This window comes from Eumetopias jubatus, unplaced genomic scaffold (assembly GCF_037043125.1).
Source record: "Eumetopias jubatus isolate StellerSeaLion01/CBP00866 unplaced genomic scaffold, mEumJub1_p1.0 scaffold_8, whole genome shotgun sequence".
Taxonomy (NCBI): Eukaryota; Metazoa; Chordata; class Mammalia; order Carnivora; family Otariidae; genus Eumetopias; species Eumetopias jubatus.
Genome location: NW_028274814.1, coordinates 84128971 through 84156454, shown reverse-complemented (window position 1 = coordinate 84156454; position 27484 = coordinate 84128971). Strand labels below are relative to the sequence as shown.

At 47.6% G+C, this 27484-nt stretch overlaps 2 protein-coding genes across 3 annotated transcripts in view; one reads left to right on the top strand and one right to left on the bottom strand.

Moving 5' to 3' along the window:
* SARNP (SAP domain containing ribonucleoprotein) overlaps window positions 1–9273 on the top strand; it is a 45915-nt gene extending 36642 nt beyond the window's left edge. Inside the window, exons 10-11 of one of the 2 annotated variants that reach the window (XM_028111017.2) lie at window positions 6114–6203; window positions 8989–9273. In XM_028111017.2, the coding sequence (XP_027966818.1) occupies window positions 6114–6203; window positions 8989–9030 (132 nt within the window). In that variant the 3' untranslated portion in view covers window positions 9031–9273. The remainder of the gene's footprint in view (window positions 1–6113; window positions 6204–8988) is intronic. The other variant, XM_088025229.1, reaches the window with a different exon arrangement.
* A 7100-nt stretch (window positions 9274–16373) lies between these two features.
* On the bottom strand, window positions 16374–23210 carry GDF11 (growth differentiation factor 11). Its single transcript, XM_028111011.2, has 3 exons — window positions 22769–23210; window positions 17444–17841; window positions 16374–16920 (listed from the first exon to the last, which is right to left on the bottom strand). The coding sequence occupies exons 1-3, from the start codon at window positions 23208–23210 to the stop codon at window positions 16540–16542; spliced, it is 1221 nt and encodes a 406-aa protein (XP_027966812.1). The 3' UTR covers window positions 16374–16539.
* Window positions 23211–27484: the final 4274 nt, after the last annotated feature.

Below are 27484 nucleotides of genomic sequence, written 5' to 3'. Positions count from 1 at the left end.
TTAGAGTACCTAAGATTGGATCTGCAGAGTTAGAGTTTGGATCCTTGCTCTGTTCCCTTGGATTATTACCTAGATTTTTTTTTTCATTAATTATTAAGTTTCATGAAATCAGTAAAGTCTGGCAGCATAGATTTTTTTAGGGTTTCAGAAGGAGAAGATGGTTAATAGTACCACTGGTGGAGAAGACTGTGGTTGGCTGGTTACTTATTCTGCCACTTTAACCCTAAATCTACTCATCAGTCCAAATACTTACTTGCCTTAGAGCTATGGGAATTTTCTTGTTGTCTTGGTAATGGGTCTGATTCTTACCTACTTTTTTTTTTTAACTTTTATTTATTTATTCATTTAAGTAATTGCTGCACACAATGTGGGGCTCAAATTTCACAACCCTGAGATCAAGAGTGACATGCTCTTCTGACTGAGCCAGCCAGGCACCCCAAGATTCTTACCTACTTTTGATGACTTTGCTTTTTTTTCTTAGTTAGTGATTCATCAGTTGCATATAACACCCAGTGCTCATTACCTCAAATGCCCTCTTTAATGTCCATCACCCAGTTATCCCTTTCCCCTACCCACCTCCCCTCCAGCAGCCCTCAGTTTGTTTGCTAGAATTCAGCATCTCTTCTGGTTTGCCTCCCTCTCAATTTTCATCGTATTTTATTCTTCCTTCCCTTCCCCTGTGTTCATCTGTTTTTTTCTTAAATTCCACGTGAGTGATATCATACGGTCTTTGTCTTTCTCTGACTTACTTCGCTTAGCATCATATCTTCTAGTTCCATCCATGTTGTTGCAGATGGCAAGATTTCATTCTTTTTGATGGTTGAGTAATTTTCCTTTGTATATATGCACCACGTCTTTATCTGTTCCTTTTTTTTTTTTATGTTATGTCACCATACATTACATCATTAGTTTTTGATACAGTGTTCCGTGATTCATTGTTTGCGTGTAACACTCAGTGCTCCATTCAATTCGTGCTCTCCTCAATACCCATCACTGGGCTAACCCATCCCCCCACTCCCCCCTTTTTTCCTAAGATTTTATTTGAGGGACACCTGGGTGGCTCAGTCGGTTAGGCATCTGCCTTCAGCTCAGGTCGTGGTCTCGGGGTCCTGGGATGGAATCCTGCATCGGCCTCCTTGCTCAGTGGGGAATCTGCTTCTCCCTCTGCCTGCCCTTCCCCCTGCTTGTGCTCTCTCTCTCTCTCTCTCTGACGGATAAATAAATAAAATCTTTTAAAAAAAAAGGATTTTATTTATCTTGAGAGAGAGACAGAGCACAAGCGGGGGAGAGACAGAAGGAGAGGGAAAGGGACACACAGACTCCCCGCTGAGCAGGGAGCCCCTTGCAGGGCTTGATCCTAGCACCCTGAGATTATGACCTGAGCCAAAGTCAGACACTTAACTGACTTAGCCACCCAGGCGCCCTTGATGACTTTCCTTCTAATGTAGAAGATGAACGAATGACATTGTTAGCTTCAAAATTTTGTTGGTGTTTTCACACTTTGAAATTTCAAAGACCAGGAGAAAGGTCGCAGTAGAAATAATAGCTACCATTTATTGAGTACTTTTATGAATCCCTATATTCTGAGCCGTGCTTTCACACATGTAATTTGTATCTTGGGGCAGCCTTGAATGTCTCAATCTTTTCCTCCAGCAGGCATTGTTTGCTTTATGTTGCCTGAGGATTTTCCAAATATGAAAGGGAAACAAGAAGAAAAGTGAATTTGAAAAGTTGAAGATATTGTCTGAAGAGCTCAGTTTAGAATTATCTTATTCCAAAAAAAAAAAAAAAAAGAATTATCTTATTCCATGATGGAAAATACAGTGATAGTGACTCATGGGGGTATTTGGCTGTATTATGTTCTGCTTTCCATCCTGTGCTTTGTATATGGGCTCTCTCCTCTTTTGCACAACTCTTTTTCTCATTTTTATCCATGAACTTTTAAAAAGAAAAACAAGGCAGCTATTGGGAGATAGGAGGATTATGTATGCTGAAGTTACTGATGTCAGTTAGTTGGCTTGCTATTTAAATTTTGAGTGAGAAGATGAGCAAGTAAAGTAAATGGATCAATCTGAACATCCAAGGCCTGTGTTTAGTCAATGAGGACAGGTTCCTCCTCTGGTTTTGAATGCAGGTTGTATGTTTTGAGGAGTTTCCACTGATAGGAAATAAGGGCACTCCAGATTCCAGCACAGTTCTTCCCACACAGGAGCATACATGGGAAGAAAAAAGATTTGTTAATGGTTAAGGGGTTGTGGGAGGGAAGTGGAGGAGGATTGAAGAAGGGAAAGGTTTGCAAATGCATATGACAGTGAGCTAGAGGGGTCAGTGCTGCCTGCAGATGCACAACCCCATTTGTGCACTTGAGCATGGCCTGAGGGAGCATTGGCCTGATGAATGCAGAGAGAGATGCGTTTTGATCGAGGTAATTTCCCTCAGATGGGTCTCACCATCCCATGAATCAAAACCTGTCAGCAAGGAGCTAAAGATGGAGTGAAGTTTATTGTACGTTTGTTTCCATGCGACACCGTCACGCTAGAAGGGTCAAGTGAGAGAGATCATTAGAACTGTGTTGATTTACTGGGCCTGTTGTGCACTTTCCCTGCGGGGCAAGGGGGAAAGAGGCTTTAGGAGGGAAGCTGAGGGGCTCTGGGTAGGGAGGGAAGGGCAGGCATGCACAAAATAAATAAAACCCTCACTGGTCTCTGCGGGTGAGGGGTGGGCAGGCTGTTTGTAGGGGGGGTGGGAGGATCTGTATTGTATTTTTTTCCCTAGAGACCCTGGTAGATTTGTAGCAGATGCTCTGCCTGGATGTCCAGGAGAGACACCAAAGGTCTGATTAAAAAGGGAAGCTCATGGGGAACTCTCTGACCTTAGCCTTAGTGGCTAGAGAAGTGTACCCTCTCTTCTTTCCTCCCTCTGTCTTTCCTCACCTTTGAGCTCAAAAGGAAGCACAGAAAATTTAATTTGGAAGTCAAAATCCCTATTTCAGGTTGTAGCAAAATAGAGAACCAGAGAAAAGGCTGTCCCACACATTCTAAATAGACATAGGCTTTGTGATGAGATTTGCGAAGGGAGTGGCCCCAGGGTTTGTGCTGAAAAAACATCTGGGTTTTGAAAGTACCATCTCCCTCTCTGTGATTTCAATTTGCTGAAATAACCCTACCTCTGAACTGAATGAAAATAAGTATGTAGTTGGGGCGCCTGGGTGGCTCAGTCATTGAGCGTCTGCCTTCGGCTCAGGTCATGATGCCAGGAGCCCCAATCGGGCTCCCTGCTCAGCGGGAAGCCTGCTTCTCCCTCTCCCACTCCCCCTGCTTGTGTTCCCTCTCTCGCTGTGTCTCTCTCTGTCAAATAAATAAATTAATTAATTTAAAAAAAGTATGTAGTAGTAGTTCAGCAGTATAGGGTCTAGTCCTGCCTTTCCTCAAGAAGGATATGGGATGCTCCTTTTATTACTCCTAACACTCTGCTTGGCCTGGAGACTTAGTGAAATGGAAATATTTCATCTAGAATAGTCTATAGAGATTCTCATTTTGAGTGCTCCATATTTATCTCTTACTTTATCTTAATGGTGGTAGACAAATTAAAGAAAACTTTTCCTAGTAACTTTGGTAAGGAAAAATATACGAGGGCTGTGTTCATTGGAAATCTTCCTAATTCTTTTATTACAGTTCAACAGATGGAGTAGGCAGTTAGGCAAAATTAGAAACAAATTCAGTTGAGAAAATCTTTAGTGCAGGATTACAAACTGGAGTCCTTTCCCTAGATCCCAGATAGTTATAAACTGGAGGCATATGTTATGGTAGGAAGGGGATGGGGTCCTAGCATTGACGCAGGTTATTGGAGTGATATGGAAGTGGTCGAACTAGTTTACAGCTGCCTTTAGCCAAGGATCCTAGTGATCCTTTTTCCTTCGGGAATTAAGCACTTCTTCCATTCTGCTACTATTCTTCCAAAGAAAGGGTTATGTGAGATACCTGAGGAGATGGTAAATAAGTAAAATGTCCTGGATTCCATTCCTGGCTCTCTGCCACTTACTACTTGTGAGACTGGGCAGGTTACTTAGTTTCTGCAAGTCTCCTATCTATGAAATGGGTTTAGTCGTAGGACCTACTCTGTATGTCATAGTGCCTACTATGTTTGAGATTATTATAAGAAGTAAATGAGGAGTGTCTGGCTGGCTCAGTTGGAAAAGCATGCGACTCTTGATCTTGGGGCCATGAGTTCAAGCCCCGCATTGGGTGTAGAGATTAATAAAAATAAATAAATAAATGAATAAACCTAAAAAAAATAAGTAAATGAGATATCGCATGTAAAGAACTTTGTACAGTACCTGGCACAAAGTGAGCACCCAGATGTTAGTGACTGTAATATTATTCATCATTATTTTAATTTTTTTAAAGATTTTATTTATTTATTTGTCAGAGAGAGAAAGTGCGCACAAGTAGGGGGAGTGGGAGTGGCAGGCAGAGGGAGAAGCAGGCTCCCCACCAAGCAGGGAGCCCGATGTGGGACTGGATCCCAGGACCCTGGGACCATGACCCAAGCCGAAGGCAGACACTTAACTGACTGAGCCGCCCAGGCATCCCTAATTTCTGATTATTATAAACAAGAATAGTTTTTTGGGGGGCACCTGGATTGCACAGTCGGTTAAGTGTCCAACTCTTGATTTTTTTTTTTAAGATTTTATTTATTTGAGAGAGTGAGTGAGAGAGAGAAGGAGCAGGGGTAGGAGCAGAGGGAGAGGGAGAAGCAGACTCCCCACTGAGCAAGGAGCCTGACTTGGGCTGGATCCTGGGACTCCCAGATCATGACCTGAGCTGAAGGCAGACACTTAACTGACTGAGCCACCCAGCCCCCCTCCCTACTCTTGATTTTGACTCAGGTCATGATCTCAGGGTCCTGGGATCAAGCCCTGCATTGGGCTCCATACTCAGTGGGAAGTCTGCTTTAGAATTCTCTCCCTTCCCTCTGCACCCCCCAGCCCCCCCCAATCATTTCAAACTATTCAGAGCCTTCTGTGACACTGCTGGGCATTCATAATGCTTGGCTTTCTTTTGTACATTCTTCAGAAATACCACTCTGGCCTCTTTCCCTTCCATCCCTTGGCAAGTAAATGGAACTTGTAAGCAGTGTTCAACAAGTAGTTTGGGTGCCTTTTACCAACCTTTTGTCCTCAGATGTTACTGAAGCCTTAGTGTTCCATATCTCTGAACCACAAGAATTTCTGCAGAAATTTGTTGTATGGGTATTTCTTATGTTTTCTTGATTCCATGTGTCTTATGAATATTGAAGTACTACTTAAAATTAAGTTTTTAGTCATTTTTTTTTAATATTTTGTTTATTTATTTGACAGAGAGACACAGCAAGAGAGGGAACACAAGCAGGGGGAGTGGGAGAGGGAGATGCAGGCTTCCCGCGGAGCAGGGAGCCCGATGTGGGTCTCAATCCCAGGACCCGAGATCATACCTGAGCCGAAGGCAGACGCCTAACCACTGAGCCACCCAGGCGCCCCAGTTCTTCTTTTTTTAATACATACATATTTTATCTATTTATTTGAGAGAGACAGTGAGAGAGAGCACGAGCGGGAAGGCGGGGTAGAAGCAGACTCCCCGCTGAGCAGGGAGCCTGACGTGGGGCTCAATCCCAGGACCTTGGGATCATGATCTGAGCCAAAGGCGGACGCTTGACCAACTGAGCCACCCAGGAGCCCGTTTTTAGTCATTCTTAGGGACAACATACTATATGCTTCCTTATTCAGGTCCCTGTCTATTTTTTGTTTGTGTGATCCTTACTTTTTGGCACAAGGTTGGCTGGCATATTGTGACCATTAAGTTATAATTTCAGGCACACCTGGATGGCTCAGTCATAGTCTGCCTTCGGCTCGGGTCATGGTCCCAGGGTCCTGGGATCGAGCCCCACATCGGGCTTCCTGCTTAGCAGGAAACCTGCTTCTCCCTCTCCCACTCCCCCCTGCTTGTGTTCCCTCTCTTGTTGTGTCTCTCTGTCAAATAGATAAAATCTTAAAAAAAAAAGTTATAATTTCATTCTCTTTTATCTCATGAGTGGGAGGCTAGCTTGTTTCAATTCTTTTCTTTGTCCCTGAATAGTCTGAAGATGATGAAAAACTGAAAAAGAGGAAGGAGCGATTTGGGATTGTTACAAGTTCAGCTGGAACAGGAACCACAGAGGATACAGAGGTAAAATATACCTAGAGTGCTTCATAGAGCCCTTTCTTGAAAGGAAGTGAGGGTGAAGAAATGTTATTTCCCTGGCCTACTTCTTAAGTGCCCAAATAATAAGATCTTTTTATTCTTTGCTTAATATCTGTTTTCTGGATAAAGTAGCCACATTGAATTCCATCAGTGTACTTAATTCGGTGTTAGAGCCATTTAGCCTAGAAAGGAGCACAAGATTTGGAATCACAAAGGCTTGGATTTGAAAAATGACTCTGCCACTTAGTATTACTTCAAGTTAGGCAGTTCTCTGAGACTCAGTTTCATCATCTGGGAAGTAGAGATAATAAATACCTACCTCGAAGTGTTATTTTAAACTTGAAATTATTTTATGTAAAAAGGGATGATACTATGTAAAATGCTTGACACAGAGCCTGTCATATATTTAGTAAGTAGCAGTGTCTCTGATTATCTGCTAGCCATATTTCTTTGATCATTTAATGAAGGCTTATCCAACTCAGACACAAGTATAGTTGTGCCTAACTCCCCTCTGGAATTACCTCAATGGACTCAAATGAGACCTCTTGTTCTTATCACTTTATTTATAACTAGTTTCTTAAATGAAAAAGTGGCCTTTTTTTTTTTTTAAACTTGTGTTTATCCATATCCCAGCTTCCTTGGGAGTAACTCACATTAACTGAGACCCTGAGCATTGGCAAGACTACTCAGAGTTTTGACAGACAACATTGATTTGGTGATTTAAGAGTATATCTATAAGGGCGCCTGGGTGGCTCAGTTGGTTAAGCGACTGCCTTCGGCTCAGGTCATGATCCTGGAGTCCCGGGATCGAGTCCCACATCGGGCTCCCTGCTCGGCAGGGAGTCTGCTGCTCCCTCTGACTCTCTTCCCTCTTGTGTTCCCTCTAATTCTCTCTCTCTCAAATAAATAAATAAAAAGCTTAAAAAAAAAAAGGGTATATCTGTAATGGCGGCACTGGCTCATTTGGTAGAGCATGTGACTCTTGATCCTGGCATTGAGAGTTCCAGCCCCATGTTGGGCATAGAGATTACTTAAAAAAAGAGAGAGTATCTATAATGGAGACCTAAAGCGTCACCTGTGGTGTACATAAAGAAGAGTTGAAATAGTGAATATGTTTAGAACTCTAAAAATTTCTTGGGTGGTTGAAGCATTTGCAATGTTCTTTCTTCCTTTAATCCAAATTTACTTCTTTCCATCTACTTCTGGAGATGGCTTCTGTTTGTTTTAAGGTAGGCTCCACACCTAGCGTGGGGCTTGAACTCACGACCCTGTTCAAGAGTTGCACGCTCTACCAACTGAGCCAGCCAGGCAGCCCTGGAGATGACCTTTGAAAATCTGTTACCTCACACACTCAAAATCTTATAAAGTCTTTTTATGAATAAATATCAGAATGAGTCTTGTAAATAAACACTGAAAATTTTGCAGTTTGATCAGTTTACATCTCCAGTAAGGAAGAAACTTGAAAGACTTTGTATTCTTTGTGCTACTAATTCAGGATAAAACATTACCTGTTGTTAAGTATCAGCTTACTTATTGACTTGCCAGGATGAGCTAGAAGTAAACTTAAAGTCTTGTTTTAATTCTAGTAAAGTTATTCCCTCTTTGCCAAGGAAACTGTTGAACCAGTCAGGTTTTTACTAAGGTAGTACATTTGGCTTCTCCAAGATAAGGCAGATGATTTTGTTGGTTGGCAACAATAGTAGCTTTTGTTGGGAGAGTCAGTGCATGTAAGGGAGTAGTAACTTCAGAGGTTGATGGAGTTCACATGAACCAGATGACTAATTTATTTGATTCCAAAGAATTGTGTCAGTAATCCAGGTAGAGTGGGCTGGGCTTAAACACACTCATCTTTTCTTTTTAAATCTAAATTATACCTCCTGTGTGAATGGAATGGAAAAAAAAAGTCCCTGGGTGCCTGGGTGGCCCAGTCAGTTATGCATCCAACTCTTGATTTGGCTCTGGTCATGATCTCGGGGTTATGAGATCGAGCCCCGCTTTGGGCTCTGCACTGGGTGTGGAGCCTGCATAAGATTCTTTTTTCTCCCTCTGCCCCTCCCCTACCTCCCTCTCTTAGAGAAAAAAAGTCCCCTCTTTGCTGGGGGCAGTGGTTAGAATGAGGATGAAGGACTCACCCCTGTTTTCAGGCACTCCCAGAACAAAAAGTCTTTCTCTCCTCCCCCACTTCTCATTTTGTGCCTCTCTCCAGTGCTGACTCCCTTAAAGAGATCCATGTTGAGGACTCCCCTCCTTCCCATTTACTCTGTTGGCACTGAAGATTTATATGCCTCTCTCTGGATTTGGAGGTCCAAGGAGTAGTTCCTGCTTGGGTCTTACTGCCTAGGGAGGCATCCCCTTCACCTTCTCCATGAAAAAATAGCATCAGTCAACCCTTTGTCCTCTGAGATCTCCCATCTCTGCACTGACTGGAAGATTCCCCAGTCTGTTAAGAGTCCATTGTTTCCAGACTAACTCGATATAAGGCTGAGTAGCCCTCTCTCCTTCAGGAATCTACTATTACTCTCTTCCTCCACTTCCCCCACCCCCTACTCCCTGCAGTCTTCTCCCCTTCTTTCCCACCAAACCTCCCCAACTCTAACTGGATAACTAGAGAGATTCAGGAATGAAATCTCTGGCTGCCAAGTGTGAGCCTGTGTCTTCCCTCCTTCTTGGACCTTATGATAGTTCATGTGAGTTTGGATTAAAGCAGCCAGGAACCCAGGCCACTGTTGTCTTGCAATCTAATTTTTTTCTTCTTGCTTCTTTCTCACAGGCAAAGAAGAGGAAAAGGGCAGAGCGCTTTGGGATTGCCTGATGAAAAGCTCTTAATGCTTTCTGTTCTCCAGTGGTTTCCATCTCTCTGACTTTTCTTGGTCATATGTATACCTAAATGCACAGTCACGTGCCTGGGTTCTGCCTCGCAGTGAGAGAGCATGTACCCTGGGTACATCCAGGAACTTCAGCAGCAATTTGACTCATTGCTGTTCCAACTTTAAGGTGGTTGTTGTTGTTTTTTAATTATTATTTTGCTTGTTAATAAAAAACAAATAGAAAACAATGTGTTTTATAAGGTGCTCCTTTGGGTTCTTAGAGCCAGATTAGACCAGATAAGGGGTGCTTCAGGGACAAATATTACAGGGAATTAGCCATAATGCCTTCATTCTTTAGAAAAGAGAACAAGGAAACGGATTTGAGTCTGTTCCTTTAGGCCTGTTTATTCCCTTCTCTCATACTCACAGGCATCCTTATACTTTTTGTCCGCCATGAAGAGGCCAGTTTCACCCTGAATCTTTGCTTCGGCAGGTTGGCATGACCCATTGGGGTAAAATAGGGGGAACACTGAGTTTTAGGTGTAAAGGATATAAATATAAGGGCTGATGATTGCTAGTCTGTTATGGAATGGAGTCCAGAAGGGCTCTGTTTTCAAGAGTGACCTGGTGAGATACTGTCTGGTTTCAGCCAAGGCCAATATGTAGGACCCTGTTGGTTGTGCAGTTCAGGAAAGGAGATGGGCTGGGTATGCCTCAGAGCTAGAAGAAAGTGTAGGGCTTCAAAGCATGACAGGATGTTAAAGGTGTTAAGTATTGTTGTCTAGATTATTGGGAATATGAGCAGTGGACTGGGGACCTCTACTTTTTTTTTTTTTTTTTAAGTTTTGTGTGTATGTGTGTGTAAGTAATCTCTACACCCAGCATGGGGCTCAAACTCAGGACCCCAAGATAAAGAGATTAAAAGCTGCATGATTTTTGACTGAACCAACCAGGTGCCCCTGGAGGTTTCTATTTTCTTTTCTTTTTTTTAAAGATTTTGTTTATTTATTTGACAGAGGGAGAGATAGAGAGGGAACACAAGCAGGGGGAGTGGGAGAGGGAGAAGCAGGCTTCCCGCGGAGCAGGGAGCCTGATGGCGGGGCTCGATCCCAGGACCCTGGGATCATGACCTGAGCCGAAGGCAGACGCTTAACGGCTGAGCCATTCGGGCACCCTGGTTTCTATTTTCTAATCGAGTCCTGTGCTAGTTTGTCTTCTTCCATTACAGAAATATACAGTTTTAGTCTCAGCGTTTCTTAAATATTACCAAAATCCGTTTTCCTTGCTGAGCCTCCTACTTAGAAAGGTTTGACTCTCTCCAAGCAGGCTGCCTATTTGCATTTAATGTTTCACCAAGGTCTGAGACATGCTACTTTTCTTTTTGGGTATGTTGGTGTAGGGTTTCTCCTCTTGATCTTTATTTCTGGACATCTGTATCAGGTTGGTTTTTGTTTGTTTTGAGAATTAAGAGCCTGGCACCTTACCTGAAGACTTTGATACCTTGATCAGATCCTGTGTTGCTGTGGTGTAATTCCTTATTTCCATTTCTACTATAACCTGTCTGGTTTTGTGATTAATAGAATAGAAAAGTAATGGTTTGATCCCCTTCCTAACAAGAATCTCTTTCCACAAAGTCTCTTTGGTTGCTGAGTAGGGCAGGGACCTAAGTTTAGATGCTTTAGGAAAACTGTGCCTTGGAGAGCAGATGCAAAGATTGCCCATTTATTGTGAATTTTGCCCCAATTTGATTTTGGAGAGGTGAACAAAAGGGAACACTGGTTAAACATTTCCTTCCCTCCCTTCCCTCTGGCCCCTTCTGTTTGCCTGCCTTTTCTTTTCTCCAGGCCCTGATCTTGAGGCTAACTTTTCTCTCTCTCTATTTCTCTCTGAAAACAGAACCACAGGAAATTAGTTGTTTTGTAGCTTGAGAGAGATTATAGATTCAGTAAGGGTTTTCTACCCAAGGATGGGAAAATAAGAAATAGGTAAAGAAATAGAACACTGGGTCCTTCAGAAGTGTTCTTCACTTTGTCTCTATCTTCTAAAACCTTCCAAAAGGGTATTCAGCCTTACCCCAGGATTCTCTTTCTGAAGCTTAATCATTCTTTCCCCACTCAACTCACTACCCCAAATCTTTGATACTGTTTTTTCTCAATTTGTGGATTTTTAAAAACTTTTTTCATCCTGTTCCAGCAGCTGTTCTGTCAATAAGTCTCTCACCTCCAAGTCTGATCACCAAATCCTCCTCTTCCTGTCTCATGGTAGTCATTCCATGCATACTTCTTGAGCATGAACGTTCAGGATGCCTATGTCTTTTTTACTAATTCAGTCTTAAAATAGTAAGTCCCTTTAAAAGCATCCAGGCTTGCAGTTCTTTATCTGGGATCCAAGTACCCTTCCTTCCTATCCCCCAGTCGCCCTGGTGTAGTTGATCTAGGATTCATATGCAGTTAACTGACTCCAGTCTTTTCCCTGTCCTGAAGCTGTGACATTCTCTGCATACCTGGGAGCTCTTAATGAGGGAGTCTATAAAAGATATGGAGGGAACTAGCTTCCTCAGCTGTAAATCTGCACCTTTTTATGGTTCTCTAAGAACCATGGGATCGGTCTCTTTTTCTCCACCATCACTCTAAATTGCCCTTCCCCCTACCCCAACTCTTGGGAACTTTTGAATATACAACACTAGAAGCTTTTGTAGGGGTGAGAGCTATAGGAAGGAAGATGTGAATAAGAGCAGGACTTCTTGGGGTTGAGTCCTATTGCCATGTCTGACACGAGAAACAGATGAGGGGGAAGGAAGGAACTTATATAAGGGAGAATAACTTTTTCTCTATTCTCTTCCATGTGGACCTCTGACAGACAATGTTGTCCCCTCTGATTATTGAAATCCACTAAAATGTAACCTCCCCTTCTTGCTACATGTCCACATTCTTGTTTTTTGTTTCAGAGGGATTGAAAAATAATGGCAGGTTTCACACCTTTGCAGACCTTTTGTGCCCAAGGTGGATCCCAGCTTTCTCTTTATTTCTTTTCTTGTCCTTTGCTTTCTTTGCCTTTAGTTTTTCGACTTCTTAGATTACTATTAATAGAGTAGAATATTGTGTGGTACTTAGGTGTAATTCGTTCTAAGATCTAGCTCTGCTGGCTCTGAGACTGGACAGATCATTCCATGACTCTTTCCAGACTGTACGAACAGCAAGTGACCCTATTGTGAAGGTTGCTCTGAGAAATGATAATAGATTATATACTCAGCACAATTTGCTTACCATAGTTTGCATAGTAATCATTCAATAAGCTCTTTTACTAGGTGATTTACAGTGGAAATACTTCTTTTCCCTGAGTAGGTTCCAGCCAGAGGGTAGGGAGGGAGCTGAGTGGACTCATTTGAAAGTGTTGGGGGGGGGAGCACTGCATGTATAGGTGCATTTAGGGGTTTTGAGAGTGGGAAGAGGTGGGAGTCCCAGTTGCTCCTTTACCCCCACCTCATAGGCAGGAAATCTGACCTTGTAGCCTGGGGCATCGACTTCCCTGCTTCTGCCTCACTACAGATCAGAAGCTGTAAATGCTACTGCCTGCTGGTTCTTAGCTTGGGGCCCTGACATCCAACAAACAGGCCAAGGAACAGTATAGGATAGCTAGCTACTCATGCATTGGGTTGGAGGTTGTTTAGGGATAAAAGTCATCTGGCAATCTCTTCTGGGTGTCCTTTCAACATAGGAAACAGTGAGCAGTGAGGGAGAAAACCTATTTTTAGCTCAAGCCAAAAGCTAGGAGTAGGTGTGGATAAAACAATTCCTTGGGAAGATACCATGTGTAGCACTTTTATCTTCCCTCAACCTCACTCTTGTAGTTGGTCTGCGGTGGGGTCAGTCTACTGACAGAACTGATAGGACAGGGAGAGTGTGGTGGCACACTGACCCCGCAGTGGCCCTGGCCCCCATTATGGATCAGGTCAGTGTAACAGGAGCTGTCCTTGTTCTTTTTCAAATGTGAGTTAGGCAAGATTCTTTTGTTTTAGGTACATGGGAGACATTTTTATGGTGAATCAAAGACTATTTGAGATGCCTAGCCATCTTGGTACATTAACAATTTGAATGGCTATGTAGGTTTGGTTTGTGCATTTTGGTGAAATTTAGTTAAGGAAACAGGATCAGGGAACTATGGAAGAATGGGACTGACATTAGCTGGATTGTCTTAAGAGAAATTTTAGATCTTCTGTTATGTGGAGGCTGGGAGAGGGTTTTGGTAATCTTTGGGACTGTTTTGGGTCAAGTTTTCCAGAGAAGAGTTGTTCTAGGTCCCCTCCCTTTCCCATACTCTGCCCATCCGCCCTTGGACTATATGTCCTCACCCTCATTCCAAATGCCCCTAGTGTTTTTTTCTTGCTCCAAAGAGCCCCATGTTCTTATTCCTTGAGCACAAGGTTTCATCCTTTCTCAGATCCTCTTTTGTTCCTGGTCTCCAAGGTAGAAATGTGGCGCTTGATTAGGGAGAAGAGTTCACCACTGAATTCTAAACTCTTTGACTGCTTTTATTTATTTATTTTTTTTTCAGGTTCAAGTGCTGGATTGTGTCATGTGACCATCCCAAAACTCAGAGCACCCTATGGCCATCTTTGCCCTCTGTCACATAACTTGAAAACTGCCTGATGGCCTTTTTGCAATGGTTCCCTCCAGGAAGCCTTGATCTCAGTGAAGAAGTCCTTTCCCGGCATTCCAGTGCCCCTGTCACCCCCATACTCCTCAGTCACCCTTAACAAACAAAGGCAATCACACACATGGTGTAACAAATACACAAAGTAAATAATAATTACACTACTTATGATCAGAGGGGCACTGGCCAGGTCCACACACATCATAACGTGGGAGAAGGGTTGCTAGTTCCCACTAGGTTGCTGGACTGTGCCCCCAAGCCTCTTTACCCCATGCCTCTTTGGGGGTGAGGAGGACCAAGGGAATGAGACTTTAACTCATAATTTATGTTCAGAAGAAAAAGACCCTCCCCACCCACAAAGGTCTTTACTTGGTGGTGTTAAAGGGGCATATTGTAAGTGTCCCCCAAGTCTAATGCTCCAGCTCTCTAGAATTTGTAGAGGGAAGTCACCTGATGTCTATTGTCCAACCCCCACCCTGTGCCAAGATCAAGAGACATGAGCATTTGATCTTGGAGGAGACATCTTCTGTTCTTCTCTGTTCCTCTCCTTCAACCAAGGAAATGTGAATGGTGTTGATGGTCAGGTGTATCTTGTTCTCCAAGGTTGGGGTAGAAGGATGGAAGAACAGGGCCAGAGAGGAGAGGCTGGGGGTTAGCGTAGCTGTTACATGGGAGGCAAGTTGAAATGCTTAGCCCCTGCCCATTCCTGTACCAAAATACCTCAACTCACTTTTCCCTATGGGAATGGGAAGAAGATACTAAAGCTCACCAACATTACCTTCCCAAGGGTGGTCACATACCTTTGCCCCTTTCACCATCTGGGCCAGACAGGAGAGTCATCTCTTAAGAACAAACCTTCCAGGTCAGCTCTCCAGGTCAGGCTTTAGTTCAGTACTGTTTGCGTCAGACCCATAACTGCTGGCTCTACTTAGAGTGACAGTTTTGCTGAAGGTTCTGGACCTACTCTCTTGACATCCTCTAGGCTCTTGCCTGGAGCCAAGAGGTCTGGTGGTGAGGTATGGATAGGGTGTGGATCAGGAGATTTCTCAACTCCTTAGCTTCAGGCACTGTCTGTCTGAGAGGCAGAGGGGAACTTGTACTCTGAAGCCTGTGACTCCTCTAAGCCTCACATCTCTTCACCACTACTCTGGTGCCCTGGTTATCTGTTCCACAGCGAGAGGTATTTTATGTCCATAAAGTGCCCGTGGTAAGTGCTCAGAATTCATCTCTTGGCTGTGGCGGGTGCTGCTATTTCTCATTCCATCGAGGGGAAGAAACTGAGGCACAGTGAGTCCAGAGGATGGTGGGTCAGGATTGTGGGAGGAATGAATAGGCCCAGCTAGTAACTGGGAGTGGCGACCAGTCCCTGCCTGCTTCCTAGCCTTCCAAACCAGGGAGTCTCCATCCTTCCAATCCTCTGCTCTAATTGGCCTTGTCAGATGCTTTTCCCTTCCCCACTGTATTGTCCCCTCCCTGCTGCCAGGTACTGCTAGATTCCAAAAATAAAAGATAAAAATAATTATAGACACTCTGCTCCCTTGTTCTCCCCCCTTCCACCCTGAGCTTTGGGGTTGGGGGAACTAGAATGTCCCCCCTCCGGAATCCCTTCCATCTTGGTCTGCTGGCTCTATTCCCTAGCCCAGAGCAGTGATTTGGATTCAAATGCCCTGTAACCTTCAATCTCCTTACTACTCCTTTCTTCACCCCTCCTAACCCTTCCCAGACCTAGGACTCTGGGATCTCTATTCCCCTTTTATTGACCTGAAGATAGAGGCTGGGAGTAGGGGTATTCCACAGGCTCTTTGGTCTCTCTCTTGGCTGGGGGGAATTTGGGCATATGTGGGCCACACCCTCTGGCTAAATAACTCAGGACTATGAGGGTAGATCTGAGGGTTAGTTTAGTGGCTCTCATATAGATTCTGGATGTTGAGGGCTCTCCCCTCCTCTTCCCTCCACCCCCAGCTCCTAAACCCTAACCTCGTACTGTTTCTGTGACTGCTGGAATTCAGTTCAACCCATTTGGCTCAGGAAGGTCAAGTTGGGTGATTATGGGTTGGAAACTTTCATGTGTTAGCCCTCTTGCCCTCTGCTCCCATTCCCAACCCTGGAGGCTTTATACAAGTGCTTAAATAGGTGGGTATTGAGGGAGAACAGGGCTTTGGGGAATAAGGGAGAAATGGGGCACAGTGGGCAGGGGCCCTTCTATTTCAGTAAAGCCAAATACCAAAAAATGAAAAGTCACAATAAATAAATAAATAAAATTCCCAAATCCTTACTTTTGCCCCTGCCCTCACTTCCCTTCCCTGGCCACTGTTGGAGGGAGAAAGGGAAGAAGCTAAGAATGGATTTTTGATTTCCTCCTACTGAGAATGGTAGTCAGGGGATCTCCCCAAACCATACCAAGCCCCTTACCTTGCCAGTGGAAGAAAGGAGGCTGGGTGTGGGGCTTTCTCTTATTACTCCATTTCAGCCTCTTTCTCATCGTTTATCTCTGCCTGGTCTCTGTCTCTTCTGCCTCTCTCTCCCTTTGCCTTCTCACTGCTGCTCTTTTTGATCCTCTGTCTCTATCCCTCTGTTCTACCTCTGTCTCTACGTCTCTCTGTCTTCTTGCCAAACCTTCTCACCTGCAAACCTCAAACACTCCCCACCTGACCATGCCCCCTCTTCCCCCTGTTCCCCAAACCTCTCACCCGTCAGTCCCCACCTGCCTCCCTCTGTTGTATTGCACACTGCTTGGGCAGGGAACAAGGTGTGATGTTCATGGGAAGAGGTGGAGGGAGCTCTAGGGCCTGGGGGTAGGGGGGTCAGGGCTGGGGGTCTAGGGGTAGGGTCTATGGGGGAGGTATCCTCTGTCCCCCACCTTAGGAGCAGCCACAGCGATCCACCACCATGCCAGGGATCTTGCCGTAGATAATCTGCTGCTTGTCATTGAAGTAGAGCATGTTGATTGGGGACATCTTGGTGGGAGTACAGCAGGGCCCAGCAGAGCCTCTTGGATTAGCCTGTTGCACCAAGTGGGTGTGCGGATACTTTTGCATGAACATGTACTCGCACTGGCCAGAGCAGTAGTTGGCCTTGTATCGTTTAGGCGCGATGATCCAGTCCCAGCCAAAAGCCTCAAAGTCCACTGTGAGGGGGTATCGGCAGCAGCGGGACTCACTCGAGTGCTCATCACAGTCCAGGCCCAGGTTCCGCCGGGACCGTTTTGTGTTCTCTAGGACCCGAAGCTCCATGAAAGGATGCTGGGGGTGAGGGAGAGGAGAAAGAGATGTAATAGAGCCCTGAAGAGTGCTACTCCCTTTCCTTTCTCATCTGCCCCTCAACAGGGGCATCAGAACAGAGACCATTGCCTTCTCAGCTTTTCCCTTGCTCCTATGCCCAGCCCTATCTTCTACCTACTTTTTTCGCAAGCTAGCTATCTCTCCTTCAACTCACCTCTAATTCTCTCCTGGCAACCTGACCCTGATCAGCCCCCTTGGCCCCAGGCCTAATCAACAGCCCATTTTTGTGTTTTCGTGGATCTCCCATTAACACCACCCCAAATCCAATTTCTAGCTGTTTCCTGGCTTGTATCTGAAAAATGATAGCTGCCACTCCCCACCCTACCCACCCCCCAAAAACTGCTCCTCTAGAATCAGCTCCTGGCCCCTGAGAAATAAGGCTGGTGTCCCGCCCCTTCTCATTCCTGATCTACCTTTTTCCAACATCCCACCTCCTCAGGGCCAGGTTACACATATCTGCCACCATCTCAGGCTCCCTGCTCACCAGCCCCTCAGCTCCCGGCCCCAGGGAGGTGACAGCCAGGTCTGTGCCACTGGGATCAAAGGCGTTGATCTCGATGCCCCAGTTGCTCTGTGGCTGTCGGAACCAGCTGTGTAGCACTTGCTTGAAGTCGATGCTCTGCCAGTGGCCTGAGCGTGAGTGCAGCTCAATCTTGAGTGAGCGGATACGGATGTGACGCCGGCCTCCGCCCCCTCCCCCTGCAGTCCCTTCCCCCGTTAGGGGTTTCAGTCGCAAGATCTGCAGGTAGACTGTGGCTGGGCGGGGCACCGGCCGTAGATACACCCACAGCTGGGCCTTCAGTACCTTTGTGAACATCACCTTGGGGCTGAAGTGGAAATGGCAGCAGAGAGGGCTGCCATCTGTCTGCACTGCAGGGTCCGCTGATAAGAGAGAAGGGGCACAGCATCAGCAAAGGGTGTTTGTGAAGGGCGTCAGCAGCATTCTGACATTGTGACAAGTGGCACTGGCAACTTGGACGACTCAGCTTGAGTTTTCCAGTTCTTTACCCTTCTCCTGTGTCTGTCTTGTTGACTACTGTGTCACTGTTACTCAGAGCAGTGCCTCCTTTCTCTCTCTATAGGATGATGTCTCTATCAGGCCTTTCTGATCTGCATCCATTCCTTAGTCCATTTGTCCTAATACATAGGCCACCCCCCCCCCGCCAGATAACCTGCACAGAGAGTTATTAGGGATGTCCCCTCCCACATGCAGCCTACCATTCCCCCAACATGTAGGGCTCCAAATTTTCAGAACTTTGATGCTCTTCATAGAAGCCAAACCTCATCACACCTGCTGTTCTCAGGGCGCCTTGCCCCATTTCTGCCCTGTTTTGTATGGTGACCAGGTGGAGCCTTGGTACAGCCCCCATTCCCAACCAGATGATCTCAAGAATGGATAACCAGGGTCCAGATAGGGAGCAGGGGCTAACTGTATTCCATGAGGGAAACCAGAATTCAGATCTAGGCTTCTTGCATCATTCCTGCCAGAAACAATACACTCAGAAGAATGGATCAACTCAAGTGCTGACTCTTGTGCATCTGACTCTCCAGACCCTTGAACCTGAGAACAAGTTTCCTCAGCTGTTTCCTCCTCATCATCACCATTATTGCCTCAATTTTTAAGGAAGGGAAAAACTACCTCCATGTTGTTTACTCCTATTGCCCAAAGCTTCAGAAATAAAATTCAACACATCAGATCAACTGCAATGTCTTCTTTTCTCCCCTGTGCTTCCTTTGGTTTCTCAGTCACGTGCCAGTAAGTCTTTACAAAGGTTTAACATCCCAGCTTTACATTTTGGCCCAGTACATCTTGTTCTGGACCAGAAATTGACCCTTCTTGGGTCAAAGGCTGATTCTCAGCATCTGCCTCTGCTTCCATTTCAGCTCCTCTGGGTTCCCCTTTCTAATCTCTTAAGTCAGTTAGAAAGGCCCTAAATCATGTTTCCATTGGATAGGAATATCCATTTTCACTCTAAATAGACTGAGAGAACAAGAGTCAGGAATGAGCTTCCAGAGCTATGTAAGTATGATCAGGAAGTCCAGGCCCTTATGTATCACGCCAGGTCTTGAGTTCTGTATAATCATGGAGGACTTAGCATCTGTTGTCTCCCATCAGCACTCCCCCACCCCAGAAGAAGGAGGATCCTCCAAGTGAGATGAGGAGGCAAGTGCTCAATGATCTTCATATATTCAGGAATGAGACACAAGTTTCCTCTGGTAGCTTCCTTTCCCTTCGTTCTTCTCTGAGGTCCCAGGGCACTGGTAGTCCTCCCAGTTATTCTGCTGGAGCTGCAATGCTGGTACAATGAGGGAGGATTCAGGGAGTAGAGATTCAGAGATTAGGAGAGTAGCTGGTGCAGGGAAGCTGCCGGTGAGATGGGGCTACTGTGCCTAATTTCATAGGGTTGTCTTTTTTTTCCACCTGTCTTCATTATTAGCTACTAATCTCCACGAGGGTGGAGACTTGTCAATACTGTGTCTGTTCTGCTCACCATTATAGCTTTAGTGCCTCTCATATTACCAAACAGTGTTTAGTAAATGCATGCTGAATGAACTCCCTAAACTCCAAATCTTAAAATATACAGGCAAGTGCCTAAAAGTTCTTTCTGGCGTCTAAACACTGTTCTTTGACTACAAAGTGGGTTTAATCACTGCTGGACTCCTCATTAACCTGTATCTGACCTTTCCCACCAAACTTCTCAGTGATACAGATAATAATTCTTGTTTTATAGGAGTGCTGAGCACTAAATAAAGAATGAAAATAGTAGTAGCTTTCAATAAATGCTGCTTTATTGTTAGGTTTGTAAGCTCTAAGCATACTCCCCTACCTAAGCTGACCCAAGGTTTAGAGATAAGGGATTGGGCACTAGGGCCCAAGTCTTTGGTTTCTTCAGAGTCCCCCATCCCTACCCCAGGGAATCACCATACACTTCTCTCCCAGGGGATGTGGGGACAGTTGGTACTAGAAGGGCCAAGATGGATGGGGAAAGGGAAAGGGGAAGAGACAGGAGAGAGACTGGAGGTGGTGAGGGAGATAAGAACGGAGAAGAGACTGTTAGTGATGAAGGCAGGTTGGAAGAGATAGTCAAGAAACCTGGAAGAGAAGGAAGGGAGAGAGGAAGATCATGGTAGGGGGAAAAGAAATAAGCTTGGGAGTTGAACACTGGGAGAGAAGGGGGAATGTGAAAGGAGTGGTTGGAGGCTAAAAAGTGAAAGGAGGAAGGTAGCTAAACCTGGTGGGGTAAAGAGAAAGGGTAGAAAGATACAGAGAGAGGAACAAAGAAGAAGCAGGTAGTGCCACAGAGGAAAACGAGAGGCTGGAGAGAGTCCCCAATACACAGATATAGGCCCAGCTCCCAAGGGGAGGGGAAGGAGCCACATCTGTGTTGGATTGATCGGGTTGGTGGCAGGCAGCAGGTCAGGTTTAGTAGGCGGTGCTGGTCTGGAGAGAGGTCATTGCACTATTTTCAGCAAAAGCCCAACCCCCTCCCAGCTCACCACCTCCTCCTCCACCCCCCCCCTCACCCCCTACACACTCTCCTTACCCAGGCTGGAAGGCCTAGGGGCAGGAGGTTGGGCTGAGAGGGCAGGGGCCTCTTGGTGTAGGAGAGGAGAGAGAAACTGAGGGGCTGGGCTTGGCTCCCAGAAGGGCAAGGGGGCTGGGTTCCCAGGATGAAGGCTGGGGTGGGAGAGCCTGAGAGGGTGGAGGGAACTAGGGCAGGCACTGCAGCCTAGGAGAGGTGGGGGCTGGGGTCCAGGGCTGAGTGCTGGGGGAGGGGAGGAAGGGGGAGGGGAGCGGAGGCCATCTCTGCTGACAAACACCTCCCCCGATTAGCAGAGCACAAGTCTCTTATTAAAGCGGGTCCCTGGGGATTAGACTATAAAAGTCTCTTTTTCCTTTTCCCCTCTCTCCCTCCCTTCCCCTCCGCTCCCCCTCCCTCTCAAAAGAGCTCAGCTTGGCTCTTAAAGGGGACGTACAATACCTGGCTGGAGACCCAGTTCCCTAGTTATCCAAGTCCTGAAGTAGAATGAGGGCGGAAGTTCGGGTAGAACCCCACCTACTGGTGTCCTTCCTGGTCCCCCCCCAAGCCTAACCTGCACTGTCCGATCCATGCACGCAGAGTGTATTCACTCCCTACATCCCCATTATGAGGACTAACTCTGGGCTCAAGCCGGTTGGTTAAGGGATGCTAAGGATAGAAGGAGGCAAGGGGAAGTCCACAGCTCCATCACTCATTCTGAAACTCCTCACACACACTATACCACACAGACCAGAGTATCTTTTTCCTCTGTACCCTTCATCTTCTTCCAGCATACTCTTTTTCAGAATTCCTCTACAACTGTTTCATAGAATCCCCACCCCCACCCCTGCCCTCAGTCAATCTTAGATTGACCCTAGCTTCTATAAAGCAGAAACCTTAAGAACACAAGGGAGACTGAGGAACCCAGAGAGATCCCAGGCTTTCACCAACCACCACCACCCTCAGCAAGTTTCCTAGTCCTTGGGGTTTTCTTTTCTTTATAAGCCTGGCCAAGTATTGTGCAGTTAGGGTCTGCAGAAAAACTGGTGGCAGTATGAGGCACTCAGCCTCCCAGATGCACACCTGGGTTCCTGTGCCTCTCCCATGGGGGTGGGCCACTAGGAGTCCACCTCAGCCCCCAGCTTTTTATGACCCATCTGCCAATAAACCAGTCCCCCCCTCTTCTGTTCAGAGCCATAAAACTGAACTATTGGGGGGGAGCGACTTTGCCAAATCACTAGGGAATAAGAGAGGGCCTGGTTCCCTGGAGTTGGAGCAGGGAAGGGGTGAAGGGACCTCAGTGGGGGAGGGGAAAGGGAGTCATCTGACCCTAGGGAGAGCTGGGGGTGGGGTGGGGGGGTGTTGGCCTGGATTTTCCAGGCCATAAAATTTCAAAGCAGCTCAAGTCTATTAACATGTTCATCTTCCGTTTGGCCAGGGGCTTGAGTGCCTGGGTTCCCCCACCCTCCTTATCTATTTCTTTCTTTTTCTCCCTAGGTCTCCCTCTCTCTCCTCAAGTCCAGTTTTGAGTAGGGGCGGGTGAATAAGGAAAGGAATGATAAGCTTTGAGTAGCCAAACGGGTGCCCTTAGCCCCAGCGCAATGGAGTTGAGTTCTCTGAGCCCGGTCAGTACCGAGAAGGCATAGCTTTCCCAGCCCTTTGGGAGACCGGGTGTCAGAAGGGCTCTGGTGAAATGGGTGCCCGCTGGGCTGCCAGGAGAGACACCGGGCTGTGGGAGGGACCTCATTCCTGCTGGAGGGAGAAGAGCACTCAGCTCTCTGCAGCCCGGTGGGCGCGTTGCGGAGCAGAGGTGGAAGGGGTGGAGAGTGGCCAAGGCCACTGGGAGCAGAGAGCTCTGCAGCCCGTCTGGGACTGGGGAGGCGGGGGGGGGTCCCGAAGCGTCCCGATTCTGTTCTCCAGCCTCTCCTCCATGGCCCTTCAGGACTGAGTTGCTGCCCTTTCCACTCCGCTGCGAATGGGCTCCAGCTTCCCCACACTCCCCGAAACACGGGTCTTTTTTGCATGCCCGGGGTGGGAGGCGGTATCTCGCAACCCTCTCTGTTTGCCCTCCCATCTCGGGGAACCGGAGTGTGCACACAACTCTGCAGCCCGTCTCCACCGCTCGAAAAACTTCTATGGAGCAGCCCCCGCCCCCCAATCCGTCAAGTTTTCGCAGAAAAGGCTTCTGGGCCGGAGCAGCCGGGAGCGCCCCGCTTCGGAGCGGGAGGCGCTCACTTTCCCGGAGCCGGAGCCAGCACCCCACTGCTCGCGCCCCACCGCCCACTTACTCTCCTGGGCCATGCTAATGACAGTCTCCGTGGTGGCGTGGTACTCGTCCTCCTCCAGGAAGTCCTCGGGCTGCAGCGCGTCACCCTGGAAGTCGTGTAGGTCCAGGATCTGCTGCAGCGGCGGCGCCTTGGGCAGCAGCTGCTTCACCACCTCGCGGCTGATGTTGGGCGCCTCCTTGAGCCGCAGTTTGCTCAGGATCTGCGACTTGATGCTCTCCAGGCGCAGCTCGCGGCTGTGCTGCCGCCACACGCACACCGGGCAGCCGTCGGGCTCGGGCGCCACGGACGGGGCCGGCCGGCTCGAGCGCTCCCCCCCGGCCCCAGCCGCCGCCGCCGCCGCCGCCGCCGCCGCCGCCGCGGGGCCCTCGGCCGCCTCCCCCCGGGGCCGCAGCTCCAGGGCGAGGAGCAGGAAGCCCAGCAGCAGCGGGGCCGCGAGCACCATGCTGGAGGGGAGGGGAGGGAGGACTGGGGGGCGGGGACGCCGGAGTCCCGCAGGGAGGGGGCGGAGGGAGAAGGGAGGGAGGAGGAGGGGGTCCGGGCGGCGCGGGATTGGGGGCTGCCCGGCCGAGGGGGGGCCGGGGGGGCCGGGGGCGGCGGGCGCGCGGGCGGGGCGGGCGGGCGGCCGGGGCGGGCGGCTGGGGGGGCCCGAGCCCGGGCCAGGCCCTTTATAGCCCCGGCCCCCGTGTCGTCAGCGGCCGCGATTGGCTGCGGAGCCAACAAAAGAGGCAGCGCTGTCATCCGAGGCGAGAGAGGGAGCCGGAGAGAGCCGAGGAAAAGAGAGAGAGAGAGAGAGAGGGAGGGAGAGAGGGAGCGAGGGCCCAGAGAGAGATGAAGAGATACTGGGGTGAGGGTGAGGAAAGGAGAGACAGTGAGAGAAAGTCAGAGTCAGAGAGCCCAAGAAGAGACAGAGAGATAAAGGGGCAAGAGACAGATCAGACACAGAGATAGGTACAGCAGGAGGAAGAGGAGAGAGAGACAAAGGGGGATAAGAGAGAGTCAGACGGGAGAAGACAGAGGGGAGACTTAGCTAGACACGGAGACAGAGAGGGAAAGAGGCTGGTATAAACTAGTGGGACAGTTAGAAGGGGAGAGTCAGGGACAAAGACGGGAGAGAGACCACCGGGAGAAGAGATGTACGGCTGGACAGGAGGAAGGGATGCAAGTCCACAGAGCCTGAGCACAAGAGTCAGGGGTGCAGAGAGATGGGAGCAGGGACAGAGAAACTGATGGGACAAAGACCAGAGTCCTGGGAAAGAGAGAGAGGGAGAGGGCGCCTGGGTGGCTCAGATGGTTAAGCGTCTGCTTTCGGCTCAGGTCATGATCCCAGGGTCCTGGGATCGAGTCCCGCATCGGGCTCCCTGCTCCTTGGGAGCCTGCTTCTCCTTCTGCCTCTCTCTCTCTCTCTCTCTCTCTGTCTCTCATGAATAAATAAATAAAATCTTTAAAAAAAAAAGAGAGAGAGAGGGAGAGAAATCAAGAGGGAGAGGCTTGGGAGTTGCCAAGGGAGACCCTGAGGAGGCAGACACAGAGGATCAGGGGAAGGCAGAGATGAGAAGACAGAGACTTTTGAGGAGAGGAGAGACCGCACAGTGACAGGGTCAGCCTTGGTGGGAGTATGGAGAGCCTGAGGGGGAGGAGGTGGGGAATTTGAGCCCAGAGGAGCCCCAGCTACTGGAGGTAGCCCAAAGAAAATGTTTAAAGAAGCTATGGAGGGGGGCGCTTGGGTGGCTCAGTCAGTTAAGCATCTGCCTTTGGCTCGGGTCATGATCTAAGGGTCCTGGGAGGGAGCCCCACATCAGGCTACCTGCTGAGTGAGGAGTGTGCTTCTCCCTCTCCCTCTGCCCCGACCCTGCTCTCTCTCTCAAATAAAAATCTTAAAAAAAAAAAAAAAAAAAGAAGAAGCCATGGAGGGCAGCATCAGGCTGGGCTCATTGGGAGATCAGGAACAGTGAGATGGACGGAAGGGTGGGACATGGGGGCTAGCAAGGGAGACCAGGAGAGAAAGAGGCCAGAGATAATCTGAGCAGGTGGGGAAGTGGTGGGAAGGCCTGAGACAAGAGCAAGTCTTGAGGGGTAGAGAGTCAGCAAGCTGGAAAGACAGGAGCAAGGGACCACTGGGGTGGATGGGTGGGGGTAGGAGGAAGCAGGCTGGAGACCACTATGCTTGCAGAGGAATCTGGACCTCTGAATTCCTAGTTATACTTTTGCATCTGCAGGGTCTTAGAAGTCTGAGAAGGCTCTTGTAATCGCAGGGGTGGGAATGAGAGAGATGTCTGAGTTGGGGACAGCAAGTTGCAAAAGGAGAAACCTAGATGTGGGACCAGCCCTAGTTTCCAGGTATGACCCTGGGTACAGCCAGAGGGCAGAGTGGAAGAGTGTTAAAATGCTCCTGAGGTGCTTGACTTCTGGTTCTGGATTCCTCTTCTCGGTCCTCAGTTTCTCCAGGCTGATTTCTTGAGTCCAAAGCCCTGGAGGTCAATAGACAACCAATAGATTGAAAATGTTTGAGCGGGAGGGGGTGTGTGTGTGTGCCCGGGTGGCTCAGTCGGTTGGGTGTCTGCCTTTGGCTCCAGTCCTGGGATTGGGTCCATTGGCTCTCTGCTCAGTGGGGAGCTGCTTCTCCCTCTCCCTGCTGCCGCCCCCTGCTTATGTGCGTGCTCTCTCTGTCAAATAAATAAATAAAATCTTAAAAAAAAGAAAGAAAGAAAATGTTTGAGGGATCAGGTCTCGCTCATTTCCTGGTACACACAATGTTCACTGAGTAAAGAGATGAACATTATTGGGCTTCTCAGGCAGAATAAAGAGACACCAGTTTCATCTCTGGATTAGAGCCCAAGAGAATGTCTTAAAATGGCTTGATGGAACACCAGGTATAAGGACAAAGTTGGGCTGGGGAGCTGTAGTGAAATGAGGAAAGAAACTGGAGGTCCAAGTGTGAGGCAGGAAGGTTGGGTAGGGATCAGGAGGACCAGGCTGGGGAGCTTTGAAGAGATAAATGTTTCCATGGAGAACAGGAACAAAGACTGCAGCAGAATGCAATACATTTAGACAGCTGGTTCTCTCCTTTGTTTTGGACCAAGACATGGGCATCTCAACATTTAATCAACTTTCTTCGTCTATAAAATGAATATCACACTGTCCCTCAACTAGTTGTGAGGATTACATAGTAATCAATAGTGGCCTTCATGTGCTCTTTCTTCATGATTCTCTTCTTTCCTTTCTGATTTCTTAGACTAGTGATTGCTTTTATCACATATTCTGGCATAGCCCGTTCTCCAAAATATTTCTCTGATGTCATTTCTTCAGTAAAATTGCAAACTCCTTGAGAGCCGAGGTGGTGTCACCTCCTTCTCCTTCCTCAGAGGAGGTGGCCCAACCTTCACTTTCTCACCAAGTGTGTTTCTATTGGTAGGTCTATGAGGGATGCAAAGATAAATTTCCTCCAGAAACATTTAGACTGGACAGGACACTAGATAAACAGTACCAGCCAAAACTCCAAGCCAGATGCCTCCTTGATATTTCCATCTGGATGTCCCAAGGCACCTCAAACATCATGGGTTAAATATGATAATTAGAGAACTCCTTCTCTCCCCCCAAAATGTGCCCCCATCTTGCTGAGGCACATTTTCATTTTACTGAATGACAAGCATCCAGGCCGGAAACCTGGAGGTAGACTTCACCTTCTTTCTCTTGATCATCTCTGAATCTTTGCATAAGTTGTTTCCTCTTCCTAGAACAACTCCCCTTCCTACCTCCACTGCCCACACTCCCCAGTCTCTTGGCCAAATTTATTCTTTCTTCAGGTCTCAGTATAGACCAGATTTTAGACATGTGTCTTCCACGAGTTTGTTGCAGACTCCCAAGCTGAGAGTAAATGCTCTTCCTAGCTACATCTGCACCATTCTGTGTGGTATGCAGGTTACTCTCACATAGCTTCTAGTCTAGAACTAGGCTGCCTGGGCTCAAGGTCCAGCCCTCCCACCTTTCTGGCAGTGTGAACTTGGCTCTTTATGCCTCAGATTCCTTATCCTTAAGATGGGGATAACAATATTGTAGTTATTTCATAAGGTTATGAGGATTAACTGCCTGACACACAATTCTTTTTTTTTTCTGACACACATTTCTAAATGAGTTATTAGTCATTACTATTAACCCCATTTATCACCCTTACACCGTGAGTGGGACCCAAGAGAGCACGAAGTTTTTCCACCAAAGTGTTCCTTAGCTCCTTTGAATGAAGAATGAATGAACTCTGTTAACTGGATCTGGTCAGAGCCGGGTTGGGGAGAGAAAACTGGGTATTTATGGCCACGAGGAGTTATGGGTGTCTGCCAAATGCCAGAGAGCAAGAGTCAGGAGCAACGTGTGAGACAGGAAAGGATTTCCGATTTCCACCTCCTGGCTTCGTCCCCACCAGTTCCAGGACTGGGCTTAATCCAATGAGTGAGCAAGACTGCCATCTGGTGGTAGAATCTGGAATTTTAGCTTCTTGGAGGTGGGACTAAAACTGTTTTGTTTTGCATACTTTGCATATTTTCACTTTAGATTTCTAGTCCAAGAAGTTCTATATCATAATGCATTAAGCCTTGTTCCTCTCACCTGCCCCTCCTACATCTTGCTTCTTTTCTTAGTTCCCTCAGGTTTGGTTACTGTTGGGTTCCTCTGAGTTGCTGGAACTAATCCCTGGGAGGTCTCTTTCAGGAGCTTCAGACTTCC

Coding starts and splice junctions, on each gene's coding strand:
- GDF11 (XM_028111011.2), bottom strand. CDS start 23,210: ATGGTGCTCGCGGCCCCGCTGCTGCTGGGCTTCCTGCTCCTCGCCCTG. Junction 17,842..22,768: donor CATTAGCATGGCCCAGGAGA/GTAAGTGGGCGG, acceptor CTCTCTTATCAG/CGGACCCTGCAGTGCAGACA. Junction 16,921..17,443: donor GGCCGGGAGCTGAGGGGCTG/GTGAGCAGGGAG, acceptor CCTCACCCCCAG/CATCCTTTCATGGAGCTTCG.